This window comes from Theobroma cacao, chromosome 8 (genome assembly GCF_053813885.1).
Source record: "Theobroma cacao isolate CCN51 chromosome 8, ASM5381388v1, whole genome shotgun sequence".
NCBI classification, from domain to species: domain Eukaryota; kingdom Viridiplantae; phylum Streptophyta; class Magnoliopsida; order Malvales; family Malvaceae; genus Theobroma; species Theobroma cacao.
This window is the reverse complement of record NC_142646.1, coordinates 2,207,258-2,232,787: the sequence shown is the minus strand read 5'-3', so window position 1 is coordinate 2,232,787 and position 25,530 is coordinate 2,207,258. Positions and strand designations below refer to the sequence as shown.

Genomic DNA, 25,530 nt, shown 5'->3' with positions numbered 1-25,530 from the left:
TGGTTTGAAAACATTTCTGGCAGGAAGCAGAGGATAAGAGTCAAGCGCACAGCGCACCAACAATTTTGAGTGCCAACAAAAAGCTTACCTCTGCAGTAAAACCTGCTAAACCTACTCGGCATGAATAATCCTGACACTCGGGACTGTTGCTTCTTCTTTTTGGTACATATTACTGTTGGATGAGTAAATATTAGTAATGGATATTGCAAGATTTTTTTTTTGCCGAAAAAGCTATAGATTCGAATGGGTGGTCGTGCGGAAGTCATGCCACGACCCCCTTGGCCCCCCATGGCTTTCAAAATCTTTGTTTAAACATTAGCCATTCTCCATTTAAAAAGAAAATAAGTAGTACTAGTAGTATACTTTTACTTTAGACTTTTTTTTTACCTCCCTCTCAAAACCCATTGCATGACCTCCTTTTTATAATACTTAAATTTTTTTAGCGTAAACTTTGGGTAATGTTTTTAATTCTAATAGAGGAAAGGGGACTCTATTGATGGAAAAAAAGGAAAGGCCCTCAGGTTCTAGCCTGCCTCACTTTTGGTTCAAGTGCTACTCTCTCTAGTTGTTTGTTGGATGTGGGTCGCTACTCATTGCCATGGGTCTAACGTTGAGTTTCCAAAAGCAAAAGTATCTCTCTTTTTCTTTTTTGGGTAATTTAGCTCTAAATTTAATTTAATATTTTAATAAATGCGAAGGGTAAAAGTAAAAAAAAATTAAATAAAAGACAAGCTCTTTAAAGGTTGACAACCTAATCCTAAAGTAGGTCCCTCCATTTATTGGACCCAATTAAACCTTGCGAACCTTGTGGGGCCCCTGGTCCATTTGAACTTGATTTGGGCCCACTATCTAACGGGATTCCCGGCCCAGTCACTCATTAAAGTAAAAGAAAAGAAAAGCCATTGGACAGAATCTGTGCGTGGCCCCCGTTCGGCCTTCCCGACCTCCCGTCCTACGCTCACTGCGACAGTTGTCAGCGTCGGGTCGGATTTTTTATGGCGAAAAAGAAAAAGAAAAATGGGACTTGAAAAATAATTTCCACCGTAGAAAGAGATGGAAAGAAAATTTAGCTTTCCACAGTGGGTGAAGAGTTATTTTCTTCATGGCGATGATCGTCAACCCTCCAATTATAAGATCCTTTTTCTGGCAAAAAAGAACCAACGCGAAGAACGAGCTCGGCTAGTACTCTCTGTTTAACCCAAAATCAACGTTTGCGGTTTGCCCGATCTCTGTCGTAAAACTCCATAAATGGACATGCAGCCACTGCACTGTTCAGACCTTTTTTAACTAATGTCGCTCTTAGAAGTAGAACTACCTGACTATTTTTTAAATTAATTGATGATATCTGTTAGAAGTAGAACTACCCAATTCATGTCATTAGCCTTAATTACGTGCGTGACCAATTTTCATTAGAATTGTTGCTTAAGGAAACAAAAAGGGGGCAACTATTAATTATGGCTGATTGATGTCTTAATCATGATTTTTAATTTTGCATTTGTACCCTTTCTTGTTTTTCTCGAATCAAAGCTTGTTGTCGCCTTCATAAAAAGAAAGAAAATGAGAATCACACAACATTGAAATTTCATATTAAAAAAAATGTTCGATTTTATATTTTAAGATGAGTGAAATGAGGATTACTTTTTAATTACTATATAAATTAAAATCATATATCGAACAAGAATAAGAAAATAATTAGAAGAATCAGGTTTCCATCAGTTATTTCGCCTTCAAATCTCGTCTTGTTTCCCATATCTTATTCCATGTTTGAAATTGACATTAATGGTTAAAATGATACTAGACAGTAAATACATGCAAAGCAATTATGAAAGTGAAAGAAATCAAAGTAGGACTAGGACATGGAGAATAAGTATTTTTAAAATATAATATTTTTAAAAAAATTTTTAAATTATTTTAATAAATTTAAATAAATTTTTATTTTTTTATTACGTTCAATTCAAACATCTAAACAATAAATACATGCAAAGCAACTGTGAACATGAAAAAAATCAAAGTAGGACGCGAAGACTAAGTTTTTTTAAAACATAATATTTAAAAGAAGTTCTTAAATTATTTTGATAAGTTTTTATTTTATTTTTACTTTTAATTCAAACATTTTATACTTTTATTTAACAAATAGACTTTTAAAATTAATGGTTGACATAATGACATTTAGTCATAAGAATTTTTTTTTTATTTTTAATTGAAAAAAAGGGATTTGAATCTGTTTTTTAAATAGAAGATTATATATCAACTAATTAACCAAATACACTATGTAAATGTGATTAAACGCAATAAATATCATGTACCAACCAACTCTAAAATTTGTTAGTCTAAAGAACTTATGTACTCAGTTAATTGATTTAAAATAAAAAGTAAGAACGTAATTAAACATAATAAAAAAAATTTATCTAATTTTTACTAAACAGTTTAACAACTTTTTAAAAGCATTATGTCTTTTCCATTAATCAAGGGGTGCAAAAAAAATGCTCCCTCTCCGCTAAATTAGCCAAAAAAATTTAATCTCGAAATACAAATCAATAAATAAAATTTTCCTCTAATATGGAAGAATATTATGCAAACACGTGTACGTGTGTATATAGTGATGCTTATGTGTGGCTACGAAGAACAAACCTCACCATAAATTCCGACCGACCGTTGTCGTTCAGTGACAAGGATGTCTGGCTTTCACCCAGAAGACCCAAGTTCGATCCCCGGTAACGGAAAATATTTATTATTCTCCCGAGCCTTCTATTTTGGGCCAAGGCTCGGTCAAAGCCCACATCCCAATACCAGGTTTCTATTTTGCTTACTCATTTGTTTATTTTTCTTCTTTGGAAAATTTAAAACATAACGATAAAGTAATAATAATTTTACACATGTATTAGTTATCAAAAAGAAGAGAAAAGATAAGATAATGCATAAATGACTAATATTAATCGATAAAGTTTTTCTATTAGTTGATTAAAGCGAAATACTTTCCAATAAATTAATCGATTAATATCTGTTATTAATCATTTAAAATGAGGTCTCGACTTTGGATTTTGCCAATGTTTCGTTAAACCAGCAAGAAAAACTGAAATTTAAACCCTGTTTAGCTGGTTGCAGTTAGTTTTTGTTTTTAGTATATTCTTTTGCATCAATGCAATTTATGTTTCTTTTCCCCACCAATTTTGGGAATGTTTATTCATGTTTGGAACAAGAAAAGGAGCTCTTGGTCGAACTACTGTCGAGCATGTTCTTGTTCCTAGGCATCAGACACGTTTCCTGGCGGTATATTTAGTGAATGAACTCCAGGTCTTGTTACGTTAGTACTAGGTGAGTGAAGCAGAGTTTGCTTCTTTCCACCAAAAGGATGAAGGAAAATGACAGATGGAAGTCAACCTTGTTATGGCGAATAGGACTTTTAATACTTTTGTTGCTATAGTGAGAAGCATATCAGATGTATGTAGGCCATGGCTGATGTTGCTTCCAGATACAAGCTCTTGGAGCTGGCCATTGTTTGCAAAACCGTGTCTTAGGCGGTTGTGCTTCCCCCGGGAACTCCACATACATAACATGGCCACAGAGGGAAAAAAGGTAAAAGAAAAGCAAAAGAAAACTCCAAACTATTGGGAGAAATCTATTAAACCAAAGAGAAAAATAAAGTCATTTTGAGTTGCAAAGAGCCATTCTTTGGGTAGTCTTGAGGCAATGGCCCAAATGATATTGTTTACTTGATAGTGCCTTTGGGGTTGAAATTTGAGGATCAGGTTTTCTTTGAGTTTAGAAACAATTGGCACCCTTGGGCGTTATCGGATGTGAGTCAATCACTCAACTAGCTTTATTGCACCAGCCTCTTCCTACTGCTATATATGTTCTGGATAAGCTTCCCATTATCATTTCTGGTAATCGCTCCTACCATAAACGCGTCTTGACCAACGGCCTGAAAAAAGAGAAGTCTCCTTGCAAAATGTGAGAGGGGGCGGCCCATGCCTCTGCCCACCTACGGAAAAAAAAAAGGGGTCAATAAGTAATAGGTATCCCCATTTTCTGATAGATTATCTTTGCTCAAGCATGTAAGACTTTTAGTGGTGGGAGACTGGCAGTGGCGCACTCATGAGAAGCCATTTCATTTAGATGAGATGATGAAAATGGAACTGCAGTTCTGTCCCACTTGCGTAGGATTCCATCCTGAATCCTCCTAAGATGCTAAGACCACTGTTTGCATTGTTTAATTCCCAAATCTTTGAATCGATAAGAAGAGAATCGCGACACGTGTGAAAAGAGCGTGCTCTTGGGGACATGATTTTTGCCCAAATGAAATTACTGTCAGAACCCACTAGTCTGTCTCTCAAGCACTAACCCTGGCGTCGCAACTTGAGATTTGATTTACAATCATTGTTCTTCAAATAGACCACGTGGGAGACACTCATTTCCGAAATTTTAGATATTTAATGTTTCACTTTGGTATGTTTCATGTATGTTCGAATTTGTTTCTCTCTTCAACAACTTGAAATGAAGTTGGCAGTGCAAAGGTCTCAATTTTCTGACATAATGGAGTCCTTCTAGCAATCGAGTGGACATGGAAGAGGCTAAAGTTTAACATTTTGCCCCACCCTAATCGAGCAAATATAGCTAATAAAGGACTACGTTTACTTTATATTTGTGGGAAAAAGCACAAGATAATATTCCTCCTAGGCACGAAAGCATTTTCCCCCATCAAATTTGTGTTTTGCATCTAGCGTTTCTCAATTGGCATGGGGCTCTTGGGTTACCTAGTTTTGTATTTAGATGTTGACAATGCTTCTTTTATAACGACCCTTCCTTGGTTGCTATAGATGGTCGAGATTTTCGAGAAATTTTCGTTACATTTCGAATAAGCCTCATTTAAGACTTATGCTAGATTCATTAAATACATATAATCACGTGCATAAGCGAATATCAATACTTAAACTACTGTCTACTCCATTCAAAATAATAACAATTAACGTTTATGAGTTAATAATATTTTTCAATATTTAGCAATTTCGTTTCAACACAACCCTAAATAACGGAGCGACTCGAAACGAGGTTAGGACATGCCTTTACTTACTCTGTGGTGGTCCGTACGCATCGATGACTACACGTTAGACTGATCTCTATTTGCAAAAAGGGAAAATAAAAAGGATGTGAGTCTCAAACTCAGTGAACATCATTGACCCCGTGAGCAAGCGAGGAGGGGAAACAAACATAAAGGTGAAATGTTTATAAATCCAAGAATAAGCGTAGAAAATACATTCCATAAAATTGAGAGATTTGTTTTTATACATTGCAATTCTCAAAAATAATAATTTACAAGTAAACATATATGAAAATATTTGTATTTAGGGTACTACAAAATCTTTTCAACCCCGACATCCAGTCATCATTAAATTTAATGACAAGTGAAAAATGAAAATTCTCAAAAATAAAAAAGCAAATTAATTGATCACTAATGAATAGGTAAATTTCACTTGCCATTAAATAAAAATTTTCAAGTATTAATGCCATGCATAATGAAATAAAAATCTACAAGTGAGCATCATCCTCGGGTAGGTTTAATATAGCGTTTAAGCTTACTCTCTCAGACATCATCACCTACTCGTGGGAATTGTTCACGTCACCATATGAATCGGGGCTTTAAGTCCTCCTTTACCTACTCGTGGGAACTACCCACGCCACCATACATAAATCGAGGCTTCAGATCCTCTTTTACCTACTCGTGGGAACTACTCACGTCACCATATATAAATCGAGGCTTCAGGTCCTCATTTACCTACTCGTGGGAACTACCCACGTCACCATATATAAATTGGGACTTCAGGTCCCCCTTTACTTACTCGTGGGAACTACCCACGCCACCATATATAAATCGGGACTTCAGGTCCTCCTTTTTAAATCAAATATCAATAATTGACAATTACTACTTTGTGCACAAAAATCACACTTGACCTAGTGTGGTAACAGGTCTTACCTAGAATATCTCAATAACGTTAAAATAAAATCATTGCAATTTAATACATTTGCATAACATGATAGATTAAAAGCCGTATAATCATAAAATGAATGTTATTCATAATTTATTTCAAAGCATGACATTTTTACCAAATCAACATGCTAAGTGAAATAAATAATTTATAATCAAGTTTTATGAATCAATATAAAAGCCTTTGGCCTAAACATCACACAAACTTGTAAGGTATGATTTTGAAGTGAAAGCCAGTCAAAGGATTGTTTTTATGTATTTAAAAACATGTAGATATATATATTTTTATATATTATAAAAAAACGAATTTAAAATCTGTATCACAAATATAAACAACCTAATACTTTCTACCAACTTATGTTGTCCACAATTTCGTCAACTATCAAATGTAACATATATATTATGTTATAGGGGCATAATTTTAAAATTTAACACCCATTCATCTCACAATAGCGAGACGCTGTTTCGTTATTATTTCATGCGTGAATTTAGCTATTCTCTCTTCCTTTTCATTTTTCTTTTCTCCTTCTCCCCTTTCTCCTTCTTTAAATGAGAGGGGTGTTACACTTTAGTACCCAAATTGTTTAGCTGTCTTTACTCTCAACCTATCACCACCACTTCTCACCACCTTCACCACCAGGCCAACCGGTTAATGGCGCATTAGATAAGCAAAACCGCACTTTGCGTGGATATTAAGAGCTTTACTGGTTCGCAGTGCGCGCACACGCTTCCCACAGCCCACCATCTTACTACTATTTATACAGTTGGGTTGGGTGGGGAACTTGCTTTCTCAATCAAAATCCATTTGAGGCAATCTTCAGTTAACGCCCATGAATGCCCTTATCACCTTTATTTTCAGTTTGTCCTTTTTCTCCGCTGTCTCATTGTTGACAGAAACCGGTGCAGCCGCTGCAGAGAAGGATGGTGTTTATATTGTGTACATGGGAGCAGCGGCTTCGAGAAAGGGTTCATTAAAGGATGATCACGCTCAACTTCTGAGCTCATTGCTGAAACGGTGAATACACAGCTGTTTTTGTTCTAAAATCTTAGATTTGTTTTCGTTATTTCGTTTGAATCAGTCATGAATTCCGTAAACAAAAGAAAGAAGAAAGTATGAATTCATGACATCAAGACCATTCCTGAGCTGAGCTTAACACTACCCACGTCCAACAAACTGCATGTCAAAAAGAAAGAAAGAAAGGTTATGTTTCTCATGATTAGGAATACAACATAATTAAATGGTAAAAGAATTGATAATAATTCTAGTGATTGTCATCTCTGTCATAGCCTTTTCGTTTCTGGTTCTCCAAACTCCTAATCGGATAATATATAAGCTAATGTCAAGTTGACAATTCTTCATGTGCTCAGGAAAACAAATGCCCTGGTTCACAACTACAAACATGGTTTCTCAGGGTTTGCAGCAGTTCTGTCAGCAGAAGAGGCTCATTCGATTGCCGAGAGACCAGGAGTTGTGTCGGTCTTCCCCGATTCTGTGATAGAACTCCACACTACTCGCTCATGGGATTTCTTGAAGTATCAGACTTCGGTGGTGATCGACTCAAATCCCAACTCAGACTCAAACTCAACATCTGATCCTGATTCGGGTGCCATCATTGGCGTCCTAGATACAGGTGAAACTTGTTCACCGATACATAGAATTCCATCACATTTTTTTTTCTCTTTTTTGTTATTCTGTTATTTGCTAGTAGAAGTTTATCACGCAATTACCATAGCAATTTCATTTTCTTTTTTCAAATTACGTGAGAGCTAACGTGCAATTCAAGGACACAGGAATTTGGCCGGAGTCAGAGAGTTTTAATGACAAGGACATGGGTCCAATTCCACCAGGATGGCATGGTACTTGCGCACAAGCACAGGATTTCAACACCTCCAACTGCAACAGGTATACTCGCAGCAAATATGATTAAAACTACAATTACAATTATACTAATCTTGTAAAAACACGTCCTCAACATTTGTTTTGCAACAGAAAGATCATTGGAGCAAGATCCTATGAGGCGGACGATAGTTCGGTAATAAAGTACCATTCGCCAAGGGATACAATTGGGCATGGCACTCATGTGGCGTCAACCGCAGCAGGAAGTGAGGTCCAGGGTGTATCTTACTACGGCCTGGCGGAAGGCACCGCCAAGGGTGGATCTCCGGGGTCAAGACTAGCTATTTATAGAGTATGTTCCTCTCACAACGGATGCCGTGGGTCCAGTATCTTAGCAGCATTTGATGATGCGATTGCTGATGGGGTGGACGTGCTCTCATTGTCCCTTGGAGCACCCTCATTTTTCAAGCCAGAGCTTATTGATGATCCCATTGCCATCGGAGCATTCCATGCTGTGCAGCATAATATTACTGTGGTCTGCTCTGCAGGAAACGATGGACCTACCCGTGGATCAGTTGTCAATGCTGCACCTTGGATCTTGACCGTTGCCGCTAGCACAATCGACCGAGATTTTGAGTCTGATGTTGTGCTGGGGGAAGATAAAGTAATCATTAAGGTAATGATCTTCTTTGACCCGTTCTCCTGTATTCTCCTCGTCCTAGTTTTCGTCATTTATCTTCTGACTGATATACAGGGTGAAGGCATTAACTTCGCCAACATTCAAAAATCTCCAGTGTACCCGATTATATATGCACAATCAGCCAACAAAACTGGAGTAGACGAAAATGAATCAAGGTACCTGACGAATGAGTAAATTTATGGCAAATTTAACTGGTACTGAACACACCAATGATGATAGGTTATTCCAATAACTTTTGTTGCTCAGGAGCTGCAACCCAGATTCCATGGACCAAGAAATTATCAAGGGAAAGATTGTTGTTTGTGATAAAGACGGTCCCTATTCACCGAGTGAGAAGAAAGATGTAGTGAAGAATCTTGGAGGCATAGGCGTAGTCTTGATTGATGATGAATCAAGAGCAGTGGCATCCACTTTTGGCACATTTCCCGCCACAGTGATCAGTTCAAAGGATGGCGCTAAGGTTCTCTCCTACATCAACTCAACCAAGTAATACAGCAACTCAACTCAAATGGAACTCAAGATTCTGGACACATTCTTGTTTGAGATTACTTAGTTACTCACCATTTATACTTTTTGAGATCTTTTGCAGAAATCCAGCCGCCACAATCTTGCCTACAACATCACCGACAAACTATAAACCAGCACCTACCATAGCATACTTCTCATCTAGAGGCCCTTCAACCATCCCAAAGAACATTCTCAAGGCAATCCTCATTCTGTTCCACTTTACAGAACTTATTTCTTTCAAAGCCGATATTTGATTAAGCTACATTATTGAATGTCTTGCAGCCTGATATTGCAGCACCTGGAGTTAACATTCTTGCAGCATGGCTAGGAAATGACACGGCTGAGGCTCCAGAAGGCAAAGACCCACCACTGTATAATGTGATCTCAGGAACTTCGATGGCATGTCCACATGTTTCTGGGATTGCCGCCACGGTCAAATCAAGAAACTCTAAATGGAGTCCCTCCGCAATCAGGTCTGCCATTATGACAACAGGTGAGGGACTGACAAGCAAATCTACATGCGCATGTACATGACAAAGTCTGGACTTTTGACTAATCTATGACTGCTTACAACCAATTTACAGCAACTCAAACAAATAATTTGAAAGCCCCAATTACGACAGACAAAGGTGCAGCAGCTACACCTTATGATTTCGGTGCAGGAGAAGTAAGCACAACAGGACCATTGCAACCTGGCCTAGTTTACGAGACTACCACCATTGACTATTTGAATTTTCTCTGCTACTATGGTTATAATATATCTACAATCAAAATTATCACCAACACCATCCCAGATGGGTTTACTTGCCCCGAGGAGTCAAGCATCGATCTTATATCCAACATCAATTATCCATCAATAGCGATTTCCAATTTCAATGAAAAAGCAGGCAGGAAAGTGAACAGAACCCTTACAAATGTTGCCGAAGATGATAAAACAGTCTACACCGTAAGCATTGATGCACCTGCAGGCCTAGATGTTCAAGTGGTTCCAGACAAGCTGCAATTCACGAACAATGGCCAGAAGTCATCTTACCAAGTGAGTTTCTCTTCTGCAAATCCGCTCAAGGAAGATGTATTTGGATTCTTAACGTGGTCTAACGAAAAATACAAAGTCAGAAGTCCATTTGCTGTAAGCAGTGAAAGTGGCAACTAGGTCCTAAATCCTTAATAAGCATTATAGCAATGTGTAGAACATCTGTAATAAAAACGAGGATCCACAAGTTCTTGATCCTACTGGAACAAATACAATTTGAAGCTCTTTTACCCTGACTTAAGCATAATCTCCTCTGTTTTCCTACATGTTCAGCATCAATATATGCAGAATTCATCCGAAAAACAGAAGATAATTAGTAAAAGAACAACATGAATGAACCTTGCATCGGTCCAACAAGACATAACAGTCGAAGAAAGTAAAAGAATTGAGCTTAAGATGATAGTAACAGTAATCAAACTAGGCAGAAATAACGACCCAATGTTCTGAAACACTTTGAAATTATAAAAAAAAAAAAAAGAGGAAAAGATATGTTCAAATTCAATTGAGATTCTTCACTCAAAGGCCCACTGATTCTCCCGGCGAACCTCCTCCTCTTCTTCCTACGTAAAATCATTCTTATTATTAAATGTCTTACGGATCTCCTCCGGTGTTTTGCCCTTTATCATATCCGCCACCGTTTGACACGTCAGGTCCAACAAGCTCTTGATGTTCAAATAATTGGCAGCCTTTCAAAAAGAAAAAAAAAAATCCTCAAATATAGAATAAATTAAACTCTAAATCCCTAAGAAGTCCTCAAAAAAGGCAAGAGCTTACCAGGATGAGATCAAAGAGGGTGGCTTGATCGACCTTGACGAAATCCGCGTCTCAAGACTTAAGCTCATCTTCGACGGAGGCTGAACGGTCGTCGGATTTAGGTGCTTCAACGTGTTTCTTGCAATACTCGATTACTTTAGAGAGGATCTTGCTGGTGACGTTGGGTAAAGGGCTGCCGTTATCGGCGCAATCATCTTCGATCATGTGCTTAATCGTTTGTGATTCGAGAGCCACGGCCTCGTCAACCTCGAAGTCCTCGCCGTCCAAGCTCCTCAGCGTGATTTTCCGACCCGTTGACGACCTGACGATGGATCCAATTTGATGGTTCCAGTATCCCTAATGCAAAGTAGAGAGAATGGTGGATATGGTCCCGATATCACTCGAAATATATTTTTTAAAATATAAGATTATTTATACTACAAAAAATAATTTTTTTATTATTTATTTTTTTAATGTCTCAAAATGAATGTGTTTTTTAAACCCTTAATTTTTACGCTTTACTTTTCTGTATTACAAATTTATTTTTTATTTTAATTAAAAATATTTATTTAATATAAAATAAATTAATATGAATGTTTCTATCTCGTTCTTTGCCCAATTTATTGCTGAAAAGAAATAACGTGAATGCGATGAAAACTTCCCTGGCAGCAATCATCACATTCTTCGTAAACAAGTGAATCACAACGATTGTAAACAAATTTGAGTGGAGCTAAAAGGAGATTGCTTCGTAATCTCCATAGGCTTACGAGGAGATAGTGATGAATGACTACAGGGAGAAGAAGGCAGCTTGTGTTGGGGGTGGGTTAGGTATGAGATATAGTAATTCTATTAATTTTTCACCGGATATATTGATTTCATGATCAGTATAATTTTAATGTGACTTGACCTGATGCTTAAAATATTTTCTGATATGATATGATTGATGAGATTGCATGACTATAACATTTGTGAATTTTGAATATGTTTACATATTAAGTCTCTTAGATAAATAAAATTCAAATCAATAGCATAGATCTTACTAATTCATTGTAAATGAACAATTATATCATAAAATAATAAATTCACAAAAGATGAAAGATTACTACCGGAATGAAACCACATACTGAAAGAACATGAAGTTCAAACCAATTCAATTGAAACCCTTTGGAAACATACTATAGTTGTAAAATGAATCATTAATTAATTACATAACTAAAAACTGTTACGAGATTTCGTTTACGATTTCTGGGAGGATGATCCTGTCTGCTCTTTCTGAGGGATGCGCAGCGTCCCAAAATATATGGTCAGATGCATTGGATCATGTACACGGACTGAATTGGTTGCACAGGTGTGATACCTCCAGCATCCCCGTGCCACAGCAACCGGTGGAGGCATCAGCAAATCCTGAGATGGGAATCAGTAGCAATAGCTTAATGTAAGATTAATTACAGGGGTAGATTTCAGGGAAAGCACACAACATATATAACAGGAAATCTTACAAAAAGAAGGCTTTACCAAATTTGTTAGCATTCTGAATGACATTAAGCAGAGGGTTGAAGACATCAATGACGACAATCTTAGCTCCAGTAAGGTTACTGTTAAGATTGTTTAGTTCTGCTTCAAGCTTAGAATTGAACATCTTTGCTGCTTGGTTGGCCGAAGCTGCACAATCTCTTAACAAACCTCCAACAACAGTTTTCCCTGCTGGTAGGCTTCCCAAAGGTAGCGTGCTTAGATATGCAAACTTCCTTGCTCCCAATCCATGCATATCCTTAAATCAGATTTCATTCTGAAGGGAGATAGTTCAAATTCAATTGCTTAATCACATAAACGATAAAATGAACAAAAAAGGGATAGTAAAAGCTAATACCTTGATAAAAGTTGAAGCCTAGCTAACCAATTGTGTTGTGGATAAATCAATGTCTAGTAACAAGTTCCTCAAAAGGACAAAGTAGGTGATCGCAATGTCATTGTTTCCAGATGACACGAGAAACAAGCTATCCGATATGGTGCCTTTGGCTTTCTCCGGTCCAACGGCTCCCTCTAGCTTTTGAATGTGTTGTTTGAAGAAATTGAGCTGATCCGTGATGGATATAACATTCTGATTTCATCCCAGTAAACGTAAGAGAAGAACAAACTAATGTATAAGTGTTTAGAAGATTGAATGAGACATAACTAACTATATTTCCAGTGAAATTATATGAAACCTGCAGTTTGGCTGTTAGTTGGTCCAATCCTGAACCACCTGAAGCAAAGCATACGCCTGTGGCAAGTTCTTCACTTGGAAGATTTGGGTCAAGAAATGCTGGCAATGCAGATTTAACCCCCAAACCTTCCCCTGCAGAGGACAATTATAAACAACAAAATTAGAAAAGAAATGTAAATTAATGAAAAATCAAAACACCTAATAATTAATTTGACTTTGAATTCAAGTAGTATAAACAAAGAAAGGGTGAAATGTTTTTATTTGTAAGCAGACAAGTAAAATATAACTAACTATTACGTCAGACAAAACTTTTCCATTTCCAGTCCCTTTTCCTCCAGGGAAGTCTCTTCCATAGGGAGGGAAATTGCATTTTGTTATCGTTAAAACATTGTCGTTGTTACCCGTATCTAGTATTGAATCTCCAAATGCTAAAAGAGCAGGAAATGCTCGGTTTCCAGGAGTGGCTGGGGCAAGTAGGACTCCAACATCTCCTGTGCTAGCTTCTGTGCCACAGAAAACAAGAACAACCCAAAGAGCAAGCCAAATATTAGAACCAGAAGTCATTTTCACAAAAGAAAAAACTTCAAAATCTCAAGTGAACTAAGTTGTTAAGATTGTACAGAGTTTGCAGACTAAGTTTCTGTCACCATCACTTATTTATATGGCCGGGGAGACCTCAGACCCAGGGGGTGCGAATGTACTGAAAGTTAGAAAACAGGCACCTAAATTCATGAATCTAAAAAGAAAAACTCTCCAGATTAACAATATCGTGCAAAAACAATGTATCTAACAACTGATATCTCGGGAAGGCTAAAAGGCATGTTCATTTACGTCTAATAATAGATGAATTTTCTAGTGTTCCATTAAGAAAAGGAAAACTAGCTAGTTATGGTGAATCTGTACTCCATGCGATTTTGCAATGAAAGCAATTAATCACTTGGCTAAAACTTGAACTTAACCAAAAATGGTTATGGTGGCTCTCTAGGGTAAGACTACACCGAAATTTTGTTTTTCGTTTGGGGTGGGGTGGGCAAAACCTTGGCTAGTTTCCCTTTCGGTGGTCTGGTAAAATCCCATTGCTGTATAATAAAACTGTGGGTTTTATCTAGATATTATGAGTGCAAAATCCAAACGTACAAATCCTTTCATCTTATTATTCCCAAAATTTGAGTAAAATTATATCATAGTAGTATAACGGTTCAAGAAAGTGATCGATTTTTAATGCATGCTTAGGTGTTTGAAATATGTTTTTATACAAGTTCAGGGCTTAAAGATAACTACAAGGTGTTACAGAGATAATGACTATAGCAGTGGATAAGCAGAGCTTGGTTCTGTCGGAAATAGTACATGATTTCTGTTGTCAAGATACAAAAAAGTAGAGCTCCTTGGTTCTTAATAGATGTTGAGATATTAGTCTGTTAAAGGTATGCCATCTAGGTCTTGCCATGTTCGCTTCACATTGGAAAGAAGGTTTCCTTTCGCCATATTCATTTGGTCTTTTGAGAACTAAAAGGTGAACAACGCATGAATGTTAACAGGATCTCTTCAGGAACTCTCTTGAACTAGACTAGCCATGTGGATTGCTAAAGCTGGAACTGGTGCAATGCAATGCTTGGTATTCTCTGTGAAGTGTCTCCTCCACCTAAGAGTGTCTGTCACCAGGAGAGTTGTTCGTTTAAACAGTCAAAAACCTTTGAATATAAAACTTTATAGTTTGCTTAAGATTTTAACCATTCAGATCAAAATTGTGACCAAATTTCTATTGCTTTTAACTATGAAAGTAGTTCATTCCTTTTCTTCTCCACCTTTTCATTAATGACTTTTTTTAGTCCATCAAACATCTTATAGCTATTGGTTAAAGATTAAATACCATAGCTTCAAAGCATTTGGGTACTTCAAATGAAAATAAGAATAATTTTCAATTCTCGTCAATTTTTTAATGAAAAAAAATTAAACAATAAACTTCTGAGCCAATATGGTGTTTGTTCCTTCTTTCTCCAGCAATTGCTTTCAACTTGTCTTTTTATTTCTCTGAAGTGCAGCGATTGATCTGATAATGATGCAACTAACTATACACCAGAGAGAAAGAGAGGAGAATGAGTTAAAGTTTGGAAAACAATAATCTGTTGTTTTCGAAGAAGCAACGAAAGGTGCTCAGAAAATATGATAACTGCCGGGTATGTTTCATTTCCTGGTAGTGTGATAACAGTGGCTTCCGGATGACCAAAAAGAAAGTACCAAAACAAAAGTAAAGAACGAGAAGGTAAAGCACCAAGAAGAAGAAGAAAACCGCAGTTTCATGAAAAGGAACTACGACATTTTCAAAATTGTTTCTGGATTTGCACGTATCAGAGTGAAGGAGCGCTGAATAATTTATATACAAGCTTCCATGGCTTTCCGAGCATTAGTACAGAATAACACAGGACGTTGATGTCATTTATTGCAATAAGCGCACAGCGATAAGTAGGTAGCACTTGAGAACAAATTCACCGCTTCTGACAAATTGAGAATTGAGAATCTCATTCATCTACAAAGGAAGCAGGAATTCCTGCTACCGTACTACAGATAAAACCAGGGCCAAGTCCCTACTCAAATATGGAAAACAAAATAATAAACAGTGAGTGTTAAAATACACCAGCCAACCCGTACAATTACTATTCTTCAGCATATTTTCATGATAAAATCACAGCATTGGCGGTGCAGCCTGTTCTCAGAAGTTGCAGAGCAGAAGCAGTTAAACATATTGCCATATTTCAAATTTAGAGTGGGTGGTTTTAGCTGTCAGGATTTCATAGTTTGGCCAAGGAGGAAGAATTCAGAACTAGGCCTGCAATGCGAAATCATCAAGCGAGGCTTGTATACTAACGTTTACAACTAAGCTGGGAAACAGAAGGTGAGAGCCCATTAATCCTTTTGGCATACTTCAATGATTGTTTGAGAAGATCTAAAACTAAATCCCGATTTCTTGTCGAATGAATCATTAAAAGCCGATTGATTTGTTTATCATCTGCTCCCAGAAAAGCACCATTTACAACCGGACGACGCATGGTATTCCATGCAGGTACGAACGAGCGTCTTAAATCCCCCAACTCCTGGACCCAGAACTTGAGAATCTGGTGTGGGACAATTTCAGGACCGCCGTCTGACAAGTTGGATCAACGACCGTGGGCCGTGGTCCAGGGATGGACCATGCAATGATGACGAGAAAGTGCGGCCAACCCACCCTTGTGTTGATAAACCTGTCCCTATGACATTCCTCATTTTATGTATTACCAGTGAAGGACATTTACAAAATTACAAGGCGCAATCAAAACACCAACATGATTGATTCTATTACAATTCTGGCCTACATGCACGTTGGCATTTCTTTCAGACCAAACTCGGGTACTGGTCATTGTGGCAAAATATTGATACCCAAAAAAAAAATGTCAAAAATTAATGCTAGTGTTAGGATAGTCTTGAATTGTGATTTAATTAGGATTGTTTAATTCTAATTAAATTAGTATACCTTATAAATAGTCTTTAAATCTAGTTAGATTAGAATAACAATTTCTAATTCTATTAGGATAAGATTCCTAATTAAATTACGATAAGGTTATTGTATTTGATACTATAAAAGGACCCTATGGGTTAAAGAATAATTATCACCTAGATTTAGAGAGAGTGATTTAGGTGTACGTGGGATAAGGGTTATGAGTTTGAGACTGTTCTTGTAATCTCCTGATTTTTCTCTTAGTGAATTTTTCTCTGTTGTTGTGCCCGTGGACGTAGGTCATCAAAAGACCGAACCACGTAAATTCTTGTGTTCTTGTGGGTGTGCTTGATTTCTTTCTTTCTTTATTCTATTGATTGGGTTAGATCTTGGGCAATTCTTTAGAGACAATTCCGCAATTTCCCAACAAACTGGTATCAGAGCTTCAAGGTCTTGGATCAATCTGAATCTCGCTATGGCAACTTCGTCGACCAAGTATGAGATTGAAAAGTTTAATGGAAGAAACGATTTCAGCCTGTGGCGTGTTAAGATGCGCGCATTGCTAGTGCAACAAGGACTGTTGAAGGCACTGAAGGGAAAAAAGCATCTTCCCTCGAATTTATCTGATGGTGAGAAAGATGACCTTATGGAAAAAGCACATAGTGCTATTCTCCTTGCTTTGTCTGATGAGGTGCTAAGAGAAGTCACGGATGAAGAATCTGCTGCTGCAGTGTGGTTTAAACTCGAAAGTATTTATATGACCAAGTCCCTGACGAATCGGCTTTATATGAAGCAACGATTGTATACTCTCAAGATGAGTGAAGGTACGTCCGTTAATACCCACATTGATGAATTTAATAGAGTTATTCTTGATTTAAAGAATATCGATGTTAAAATTGAGGATGAGGACCTAGCCCTAATTCTTTTATGTTCTTTGCCTCCATCGTATGAAAATTTCGTGGATACTATGCTTTACGGCCGAGACACTCTCACTTTCGAGGATGTAAGGGCATCTTTAAATTCCAAGGAATTAAAGAAGAAAGTTGGTGGTATTCGGAATGAAAATCAAGCAGAAGGTTTGGTTGTAAATAGAGGTAGAGGTAAAGAGAAAGGCTTAGACAGAAAAGGTAAATCTAGAGCAAAAGGGAAAACTTGCTGGAATTGTGGTCAGAAAGGGCATTTTCGTCAAGACTGTATCAAATTCAAGGATGATGAAAAGTTTAATAAGTCTGAGAATACTGCAAACGTGGTTGGAGATGACTTTGATACTTTTGAGGAAACTGATAATGTTCTTGCAATTACTAATTGTAACCTGATGGATACATGGATCTTGGATTCGGCTTGTTGCTTTCATATATGTCCTAGGCGTGATTGGTTTACAACTTATCAATCTGTTAATATGGGCACTGTACAATTAGGAGATGATTTCTCTCTCTCAGTTGTTGGAATTGGCACAATTAGAATCAAGATGTTTGATGGTATGGTAAGAACACTTGAGGTAAAACATGTCCCTGACATGAAAAAGAATTTAATATCCTTGAGTTTGTTAGATAAGAAGGGCTACAAATATAGTGGCCAAGATGGTGTCTTGAATGTATCTAAAGGAGCCTTAACTATCATGAAGGGCAAGTTATCCGGTGACCTTTATTGTCTAGTGGGAAACACGGTCATTGAAACTGTTTCTGTGGTCTCATCTAATGATCCTGAAGATGATGTAACACGTTTATGGAATATGAGATTTGGTCATATGAGCGAGAGAGGGATTAGAAAACTAAGTAAGCATAGTTTGCTGTGTGGTCAAAATAGTGGAAAGCTAGATTTCTGTGAGCAACATAGAGTGAAATTTAGCACTAAAACTCATCAAACCAGGGGTACAGTAAACTACATCTATTTAGATTTGTGGGATCCTTCTCCGGTGGTATCAAAAGGTGGATCATTATACATGTGGATCTTTATTGATGATTTTTCAAGAAAGGTGTGGACGTATCTTCTAAAGGCTATGAGTGAAGTGTTAACCACCTTTTTGCATTGGAAGGTATTGATCGAGAAACAGACTAAGAAAAGGATCGAGAGCTTTCGACCAAACAAAGGTTTGAAATTTTGCAAAGGTGAGTTTGGTCTATTCTACAAGAATGAGAAAATCGTTAGACATCGCACTGTCGACAAAACACCATATCAAAACGATATTGTAGAATTGATGAAGAAAACACTTTTGGAGAGAGCAAAATACGTGTTCTCAAATGTTGGCCTAACCAAAGTATTTTGGACAGAAGCTATCAACAAGGCTTGTTACTTGGTAAATCGGTCTCCATCAACTGCAATTGAATTTAAGACTCCCAAGGAAGTTTGGTCTGGTAAGCCTGCTGATTATTTTATATTGAGAGTATTTGGTTGTCCTGTTCATGTTCATGTGAGTGATGGTAAACTTGAGTTGAGGGCGACAGAGTGCATATTCCTAGGCTATGCATATGGGGTGAAGGGTTATTGGTTGTGGTGTACTGATTGTAAGTTCCCCAAGTTTATGGTGAGTCGGGATGTTACCTTTGACAAGTCTGCATTACTTTGTGGGATAAAGTCTAGAATTGCAAACACATCAGACCAAGAAGTTGGCAAGCAGGTGGAGCTTGAAATCAATGCTCTTGTGACAGTGCGAGATGATAGTGAAATCCAGAAAGAATTGCAAGAGGTACAAGAATTGGTATCTCAACGAAGCATTACTTGTATTGATGGTGATTTTGATTCTTATGTTTTATTTGTGGAAGTAGAGATTGAAGAGCCTTACTTTTATCATGAGAAAATTATATATGTCGAGTCTTCTAAGAAGATTGAGTCTCTACACTGGGATCAAACATGGGAGCTTGTGAAAACACCTAAAGTTACTATTGAAGTTGGCTTAGTATGTGAAGGAGGTGCAAACATTAGTCGTAATGTGGTTGGCTTCTCCAAATCAGATTTTGCTGGTGATCTAGATAGTAGAAGATCTCAAACGGGGTATGTGTTCACTCTCTCAGGATCTGCAATCAGTTGGAAAGCAGTTCTTCAATCAACCTTTGCTTTGTCTACAACTGAAGCTGAATATATGGCTGTGACCGAGGCAGTGAAGGAGGCTTTGTGGCTTAAAGGCTTGGTTAGTGATCTTGGTTTTGAACAAACACAAACAGTTGTGTTTTGTGATAGTCAAAGTGCTATACATTTGACTAAAAATCAGATGTTTCATGAGAGAACCAAACACATCCAAGTCAAGTGTAACTTCGTTCGAGAGATTATTTCTAAAGGTGAGATTGTAGTAAAGAAAATAGCTACAGATGAAAATCCGGCAGATATGCTAACTAAGTCAGTTTCTGGGATAAAGTTCAAGCATTGCTTGGACTTGATCGGTGTTCGTAGTGCTTGAGGCCCATTGGGGCAGTGGCGGTGTCGACAGAGATTGGTTCGTAAGGTGGAGCTTGGTGAATTCAAGCCTAAGGTGGAGATTTGTTAGGATAGTCTTGAATTGTGATTTAATTAAGATTGTTTAATTCTAATTAAATTAGTATACCTTATAAATAGTCTTTAAATCTAGTTAGATTAGAATAACAATTTCTAATTCTATTAGGATAAGATTCCTAATTAAATTAGGATAAGGTTATTGTATTTGATACTATAAAAGGACCCTATGGGTTAAAGAATAATTATCACCTAGATTTAGAGAGAGTGATTTAGGTGTACGTGGGATAAGGGTTATGAGTTTGAGACTGTTCTTGTAATCTCCTGATTTTTCTCTTAGTGAATTTTTCTCTGTTGTTGTGCCCGTGGACGTAGGTCATCAAAAGACCGAACCACGTAAATTCTTGTGTTCTTGTGGGTGTGCTTGATTTCTTTCTTTCTTTATTCTATTGATTGGGTTAGATCTTGGGCAATTCTTTAGAGACAATTCCGCAATTTCCCAACAGCTAGTTTGTGATAAATTTACTTAGCAAACTGAATGTGATTAATTCTATCAAGAACTACATTTCATTTTTTTCATCTTTCATACATGCATTTGCTAATGTACGTATAAATGGAGGACCAAAAAGGCTTTTCAGTTGTTTAAAATGTTAAAATATATCATTAATTAATTTTATAATTATAATATAAAAAATAAATTAACGTTGAAAGTCAATACTTCATGATCTCGCTATTATAACACAACAATGTAATCTATAAAAGTCAAGTCTTGATTAAATGATATTATCAAGAGAACATTTGAAGGTCTGAAGTTGACTAAAATACTTTAATCTAAACTTAGTGTTACGGATTATGATTTTTGATTTACTGTATTTTCTACGCCTATCATAATCACATATTATTTTTAACTCTCTACACACTATCTGATTTAATTGATAGTGAGATACAACAGACACCAGTTCTGATAGGATTCCATTAATTAATTAATATGAAAGGAGCAACCCATTCTTCATATGAAAATTCCCAATTGTTTCACTTCTGTTTCTGTGCCACATAAACTTCATCGACGTCACATTTGATAACCATGTATGGTGGGTCTTGAGGCTGGGCGGCTTGGTCCAGGCCGGTACGGTTGGACAAAAGGAGATCAAAAGCATTTCACTTGGTTTTGCTAATTGCCATCTGGCTTTAAATTCAATCTGTCAACCATTTCCTCTACTACATTAAATAAGCTTTTGGCCAATGAAGAGAGAAGAGAGTTTGCATGTGATGCAAAAATCTCAGTCACCCTGAAATTTTTTGCATTGATTAAGAAGTTGGGACGCAATACCACGCACTGATTTTATGTCGTTTTCAACCTTTTTATTTAAATTCACATGATTTTATTTTTTTATAAATAATTGATTTTAAAATTAATTTTTTAAATAATTTTCCTACTAATTCTTTCCTCAGTTTTTTTTTTCTTGAAAAACTAAGTTTTCAACAAAAATTTCAGTCAAAAAAATTTATTGGACGTCACAATTTTTTATCCGATTTTCGAATAAAAAATAATCAATTTTGTATGGCAATTCGTCTAAAGTCATTTAGAATTAATTTCATTAAAATATTTCAATAAAATCTTTTTGATGAATTTTTTTATCTAAAAAAAAAATGAATTGCAAAATTCTATACATAAAATACTTGCTCAAAGAATTCTGTCACGTGGAAATAATTGATATAGTAGGTACAGTGATGCATGCAGGCAAAGCCGCAAGAAATAAAAATCTAACATTAACCTATTCTCTTGTACAAATTAATATAAACCTTTTTTTTTTGAGAAAAATGCTAGAAAATTAACCTTGAAAACATAGGTCATGATTCATTTAAGATGGTTTGCCTATCATCATTTATCAAATTCTCGAATTTTTCTAGTCGTTAAGGTATACTTTAAATCGTCTTTCTAGACCAGGGAAGTAAATGTTAATGAAAAAATTACTCTTTTCATTTAAAAAAAATTTTTTTTTGAGCTCCACAAAAATTAAAACAAAAACTATAATTTTGATAAAAAAATTTTATTTTGCCTTGCTCTCCTGTCATGATCAAATAAGAATGAATAAGAGGTTTGTGGGACTGACGTAAGAGTTAAGTAGATGTTTGATAATTTTTAATATAAAAAATTAAAAATATATATAAAAATAGATTTATAATAGAAAAAGATATCTAGAAAAGGAAAAAAGACTTTATTTTGAACAGACAAATGGACAAAAAAAAGAGACGGAAGGAGTGCAATCTAGAACATTACAAACTAAGTTGGGAACAAATAAAGATAAATTTGCATTTTCTCAGTGGAATGAAACTTACATAATATAACTTAGACTTGAATAAAGTTATAGCCAAATATTATATGGTCACAAATCCTCGAGAGACCATCTTAATTATGGGGTACAAAAATGAGCAGAAGAGAGCTTTTATTCTTCATATATGTATAATACGAGATTGCCTCAAAAGAAGTTGTTCACAAAATCCTGATCAAGGATTAGGGGAACGAGAACACTGTATGCCTTCTCAGTTGGATGATAACTGTCCCAGAAAATATATTTAGAGTCATCTGTGCATGTAGATGGACTCAGTTTATTACACAAAATTGCCACCTCTATGTTCCCTGTACCACAGCATCCTTTGTTTGCAACTTCAAAGCCTGAAAACACCAAAAATTAAAAGGTTTTTTTTTATATATAATTATTGACAGTAAATTAGAGACCAATTTGCCATTGTTTATCAATTTCTTCCTTGTGTAATATTTCTTAGGTCTAATTGTACCATATTTTTGAGGGTTTTCGATGAGTTGAAGCAGAGGATTGTAGACATCTGTGTACACGAATTTCCCATCAGGCAGGCTTGTTTGCAGGGAATTCAACACGGCGTATAGCTTTTTGTTGAATAACCTGGCGGCTTGGTTGTAATCTTCTGCACATTCCCTTTCGATTCCTCCTGCTAAAGTTCTCTGTGATGGCACACAGCCGATTGGTGGTGCACTGAACACCGCCATTCTTCGAGCTCCCAAAGCATATAGTTCCTTCCATATTAATAATCATAAATGAAAAAAGAAAATCAAAACAGTGATTAAGTTGTTGCAAAAGAAATTAATCGTGCATGTATGGCATGAAGACTTCATTACCTTGAAGAAGGTCTGACCCGAGTTGGCCATTAAATCAGTGTAAGCGGGAATGTCGTATTGCAATTTCCTGACTCGGAGAACAAAATATGTGTTGGCGATGTCATCGCTGCCGGCTACAATTAGATATAGACTCTTGGCTATGATGAAGTTTGTTCTCTCTTCTCCAACAAGAGCTTTCAGCTTGGCTATGTATTCTTTGAAGTGATCCAACTGGTCTGATAACGATATAACTGACTGATATTCAGGAAAAAAGAACATTGGTAAGAACAAGTAGTATTACGAAGAAAGGACGAAAGAAAACAAGCCTTTGATTAATTGATTGGTACATAATTTCTCTGTTTAAAGAGTAGAGTTCAAATCTCTCTCCTCCAATTTAAAAAAAAAAAGAGAGAATTATACCGCTAGTTTGGGTGTCATAGGATCATATCCAGTGCCACCTGAAGCAAAGGTTACTCCTGTTAGGAGATCTTGGGGTGTCAAAGTTGGATCCAAATACGCTGGCACAGTATCTTTAATTCCCATTTCTTTAGCTGAAAAGTAATAAAAAGGAAACAATTGATGAATTGGAAAGTAAGGCAATTGCATTCTAGAAGATTAAGAAAATGTTAAATAATAACCCAAAGCTTGATTAGGATTGAGATCAAGTTCCAATAATTGCTCTAGACTTCAAGGAGCAAATTCGAGAGCCACATTAATTACTTCAAAGAGAAGGCATATGAAAGACAATTAAAGCCATTTCTCGTCTTGAATTAGTGTTTCTCTTGGGAAATATTTTGGTGGTGGGTTTGTTTAGATGCCAATTACTAGGAAATTACGTTTACAATCCAATTCCAATTGAAGGAGATAGGAATTTCTATCTCTAGGTAATTGAATCACTGATTGCTAAACGTTCTAAACCTGGTCTGGTTTTAATTGCCATTGGGAGGATCAATAATTTGGGGTTTTGGATTTGAGGTAAATGGAATAATTGAGTCCATTAAATGCAAGCAAAACCAGTATATGGCCTTTCTGTAGTTTGTGATAATGGCATGGCTATTTTCTCACTACACAACAAATTTTAGTTTTAATTACTTTTTTTAAATAATATATTCTTTATATAGTAAAATTTTAAAATATAAAATTAAAAGTTATTAAATCTTTATTAGTGTATGTAATTTTTATAACTCCATTCTATTTATAATATTGTTAAAATTTTTTATAATACAATCAATTCCATTTCCATAAACATACGGTATATAAAGAGTACATAAAAATATTTATTTTATTAATACATGTTAAATATGCACTATCTTAAATTGAAATTGTTGTCACGTCTTTATCTTTGCAAACTGCGAGAAACTTCATTAATTAACCCCTTGTGAGGATATTAATAGTTCCATTACACTAACATAAAATTAAACCTTAATTTTTTAATGATCTAAATTCTATATATATACAAGTTTATTATCCATGTAAATTTCCAACAATTTTGAGTCAAGTTTATATTGCTATATCCTGAAACCGTATAATTTGGTTGTGCACAACATGTACATGTCACATGTTCCTCTTTTCTTCTTTACTCTTTGTTTTTTCTTTTGATATTGGACATGCAAGAACGTGTAACCAAGCACCTAACTCAGCACCACATGGTGATGCTAGTTTTCAGTTTAATTTTTTCGATCGAAACTCGGCTGTAAACTTAAACGAGAGGATCAAGCAGAGAGAGAGAGAGATTTTGATGGCTACCTATAATATCTGAAGGGATTTTTCCATTGCAAAATCTTCCCGTCGGAACTCCCCCGTCAAAGTCTTGGCCGTAAGGGAGGAAGTTGCACTTGATCAAAGTGGAGAGGTCGTTGTTGTTTCCAGCGTCGACAATCGAATCCCCAAAGACGATGACAGCAGGAACTGTTTCGTTCGGCGGTAACTTTACCAAAGCCTTTGTGCTGCATATCAAAAGCGCCAAAACCAAAAGATGGGAGACCAAATAGGTCAAGGAAGAAGAAGAAGAAAAGATCAGTTCCATGAAGACAGATTGCTGTGTGCGTGCTCTTTCAGGAAAAGTAGGTGAAATAGAGAGAAAAAGTTAAGATGGGATGGTTTGTGTTCCCACTCTTGCTCTCTGCTTATTTATACATGCAAATGAGGGAATTTCATTAAATGATCACGCAGGTGAAACTGGAAGGATCTAGCTAGTAGTTACAAGCAAAAAGCACAGGCGATTTTACTATTACCAGATTCGAATACAGAGGCAAAAACGGAAGAAGTTATGTTTTAATTATAAGAAGAAAAAATTAAATACATATATTATAAAGGAGGCGAACTGTTTTGCTTAAGTGTATGTACATTAAAGAAAAAACAATCTGTTATATATATATATATATATATATATATATAAACATATAATTTATGTGACTTGACTAAATATAGATTAGTATTAAATACGTTAATATTATAGAATAACCAACCCTTCCGAT

General features: G+C 36.2%; 2 protein-coding genes and 2 pseudogenes across 4 annotated transcripts; 1 reads left to right on the top strand and 3 right to left on the bottom strand.

The window, feature by feature from the left end:
- The first annotated feature begins 6,775 nt into the window (after positions 1-6,775).
- LOC18591595 (CO(2)-response secreted protease-like) lies at positions 6,776-10,301 on the top strand. 2 transcript variants are annotated; one of them, XM_007017808.3, is made up of 9 exons: positions 6,776-6,998; positions 7,352-7,614; positions 7,775-7,886; positions 7,974-8,496; positions 8,575-8,675; positions 8,767-9,006; positions 9,110-9,224; positions 9,310-9,520; positions 9,612-10,301. In XM_007017808.3, exons 1-9 carry the CDS (start codon positions 6,814-6,816, stop codon positions 10,178-10,180), a joined length of 2,319 nt encoding a protein of 772 aa, XP_007017870.2. In that variant the 5' UTR covers positions 6,776-6,813; the 3' UTR covers positions 10,181-10,301. The 2 variants fall into 2 exon arrangements, with proteins under 2 accessions (XP_007017870.2, XP_007017871.2); XM_007017809.3 differs by having other exon boundaries at positions 7,974-8,675.
- A 72-nt stretch (positions 10,302-10,373) lies between these two features.
- Positions 10,374-11,692, bottom strand: LOC148761109 (SKP1-like protein 1A pseudogene; annotated as a pseudogene). The gene is made up of 3 exons (XR_016027931.1): positions 11,675-11,692; positions 10,835-11,170; positions 10,374-10,746 (listed from the first exon to the last, which is right to left on the bottom strand). The product of XR_016027931.1 is annotated as an SKP1-like protein 1A pseudogene (transcript).
- Positions 11,693-12,035: 343 nt separating this feature from the next.
- LOC18591594 (GDSL esterase/lipase At1g23500-like) lies at positions 12,036-13,583 on the bottom strand (annotated as a pseudogene).
- Positions 13,584-22,212: 8,629 nt separating this feature from the next.
- Positions 22,213-25,092, bottom strand: LOC18591593 (GDSL esterase/lipase EXL3-like). Its single transcript, XM_018125431.2, has 5 exons — positions 24,800-25,092; positions 23,474-23,604; positions 23,075-23,308; positions 22,717-22,972; positions 22,213-22,594 (listed from the first exon to the last, which is right to left on the bottom strand). The coding sequence occupies exons 1-5, from the start codon at positions 25,077-25,079 to the stop codon at positions 22,398-22,400; spliced, it is 1,098 nt and encodes a 365-aa protein (XP_017980920.1). The 5' UTR covers positions 25,080-25,092; the 3' UTR covers positions 22,213-22,397.
- Between the last annotated feature and the right edge of the window lie 438 nt (positions 25,093-25,530).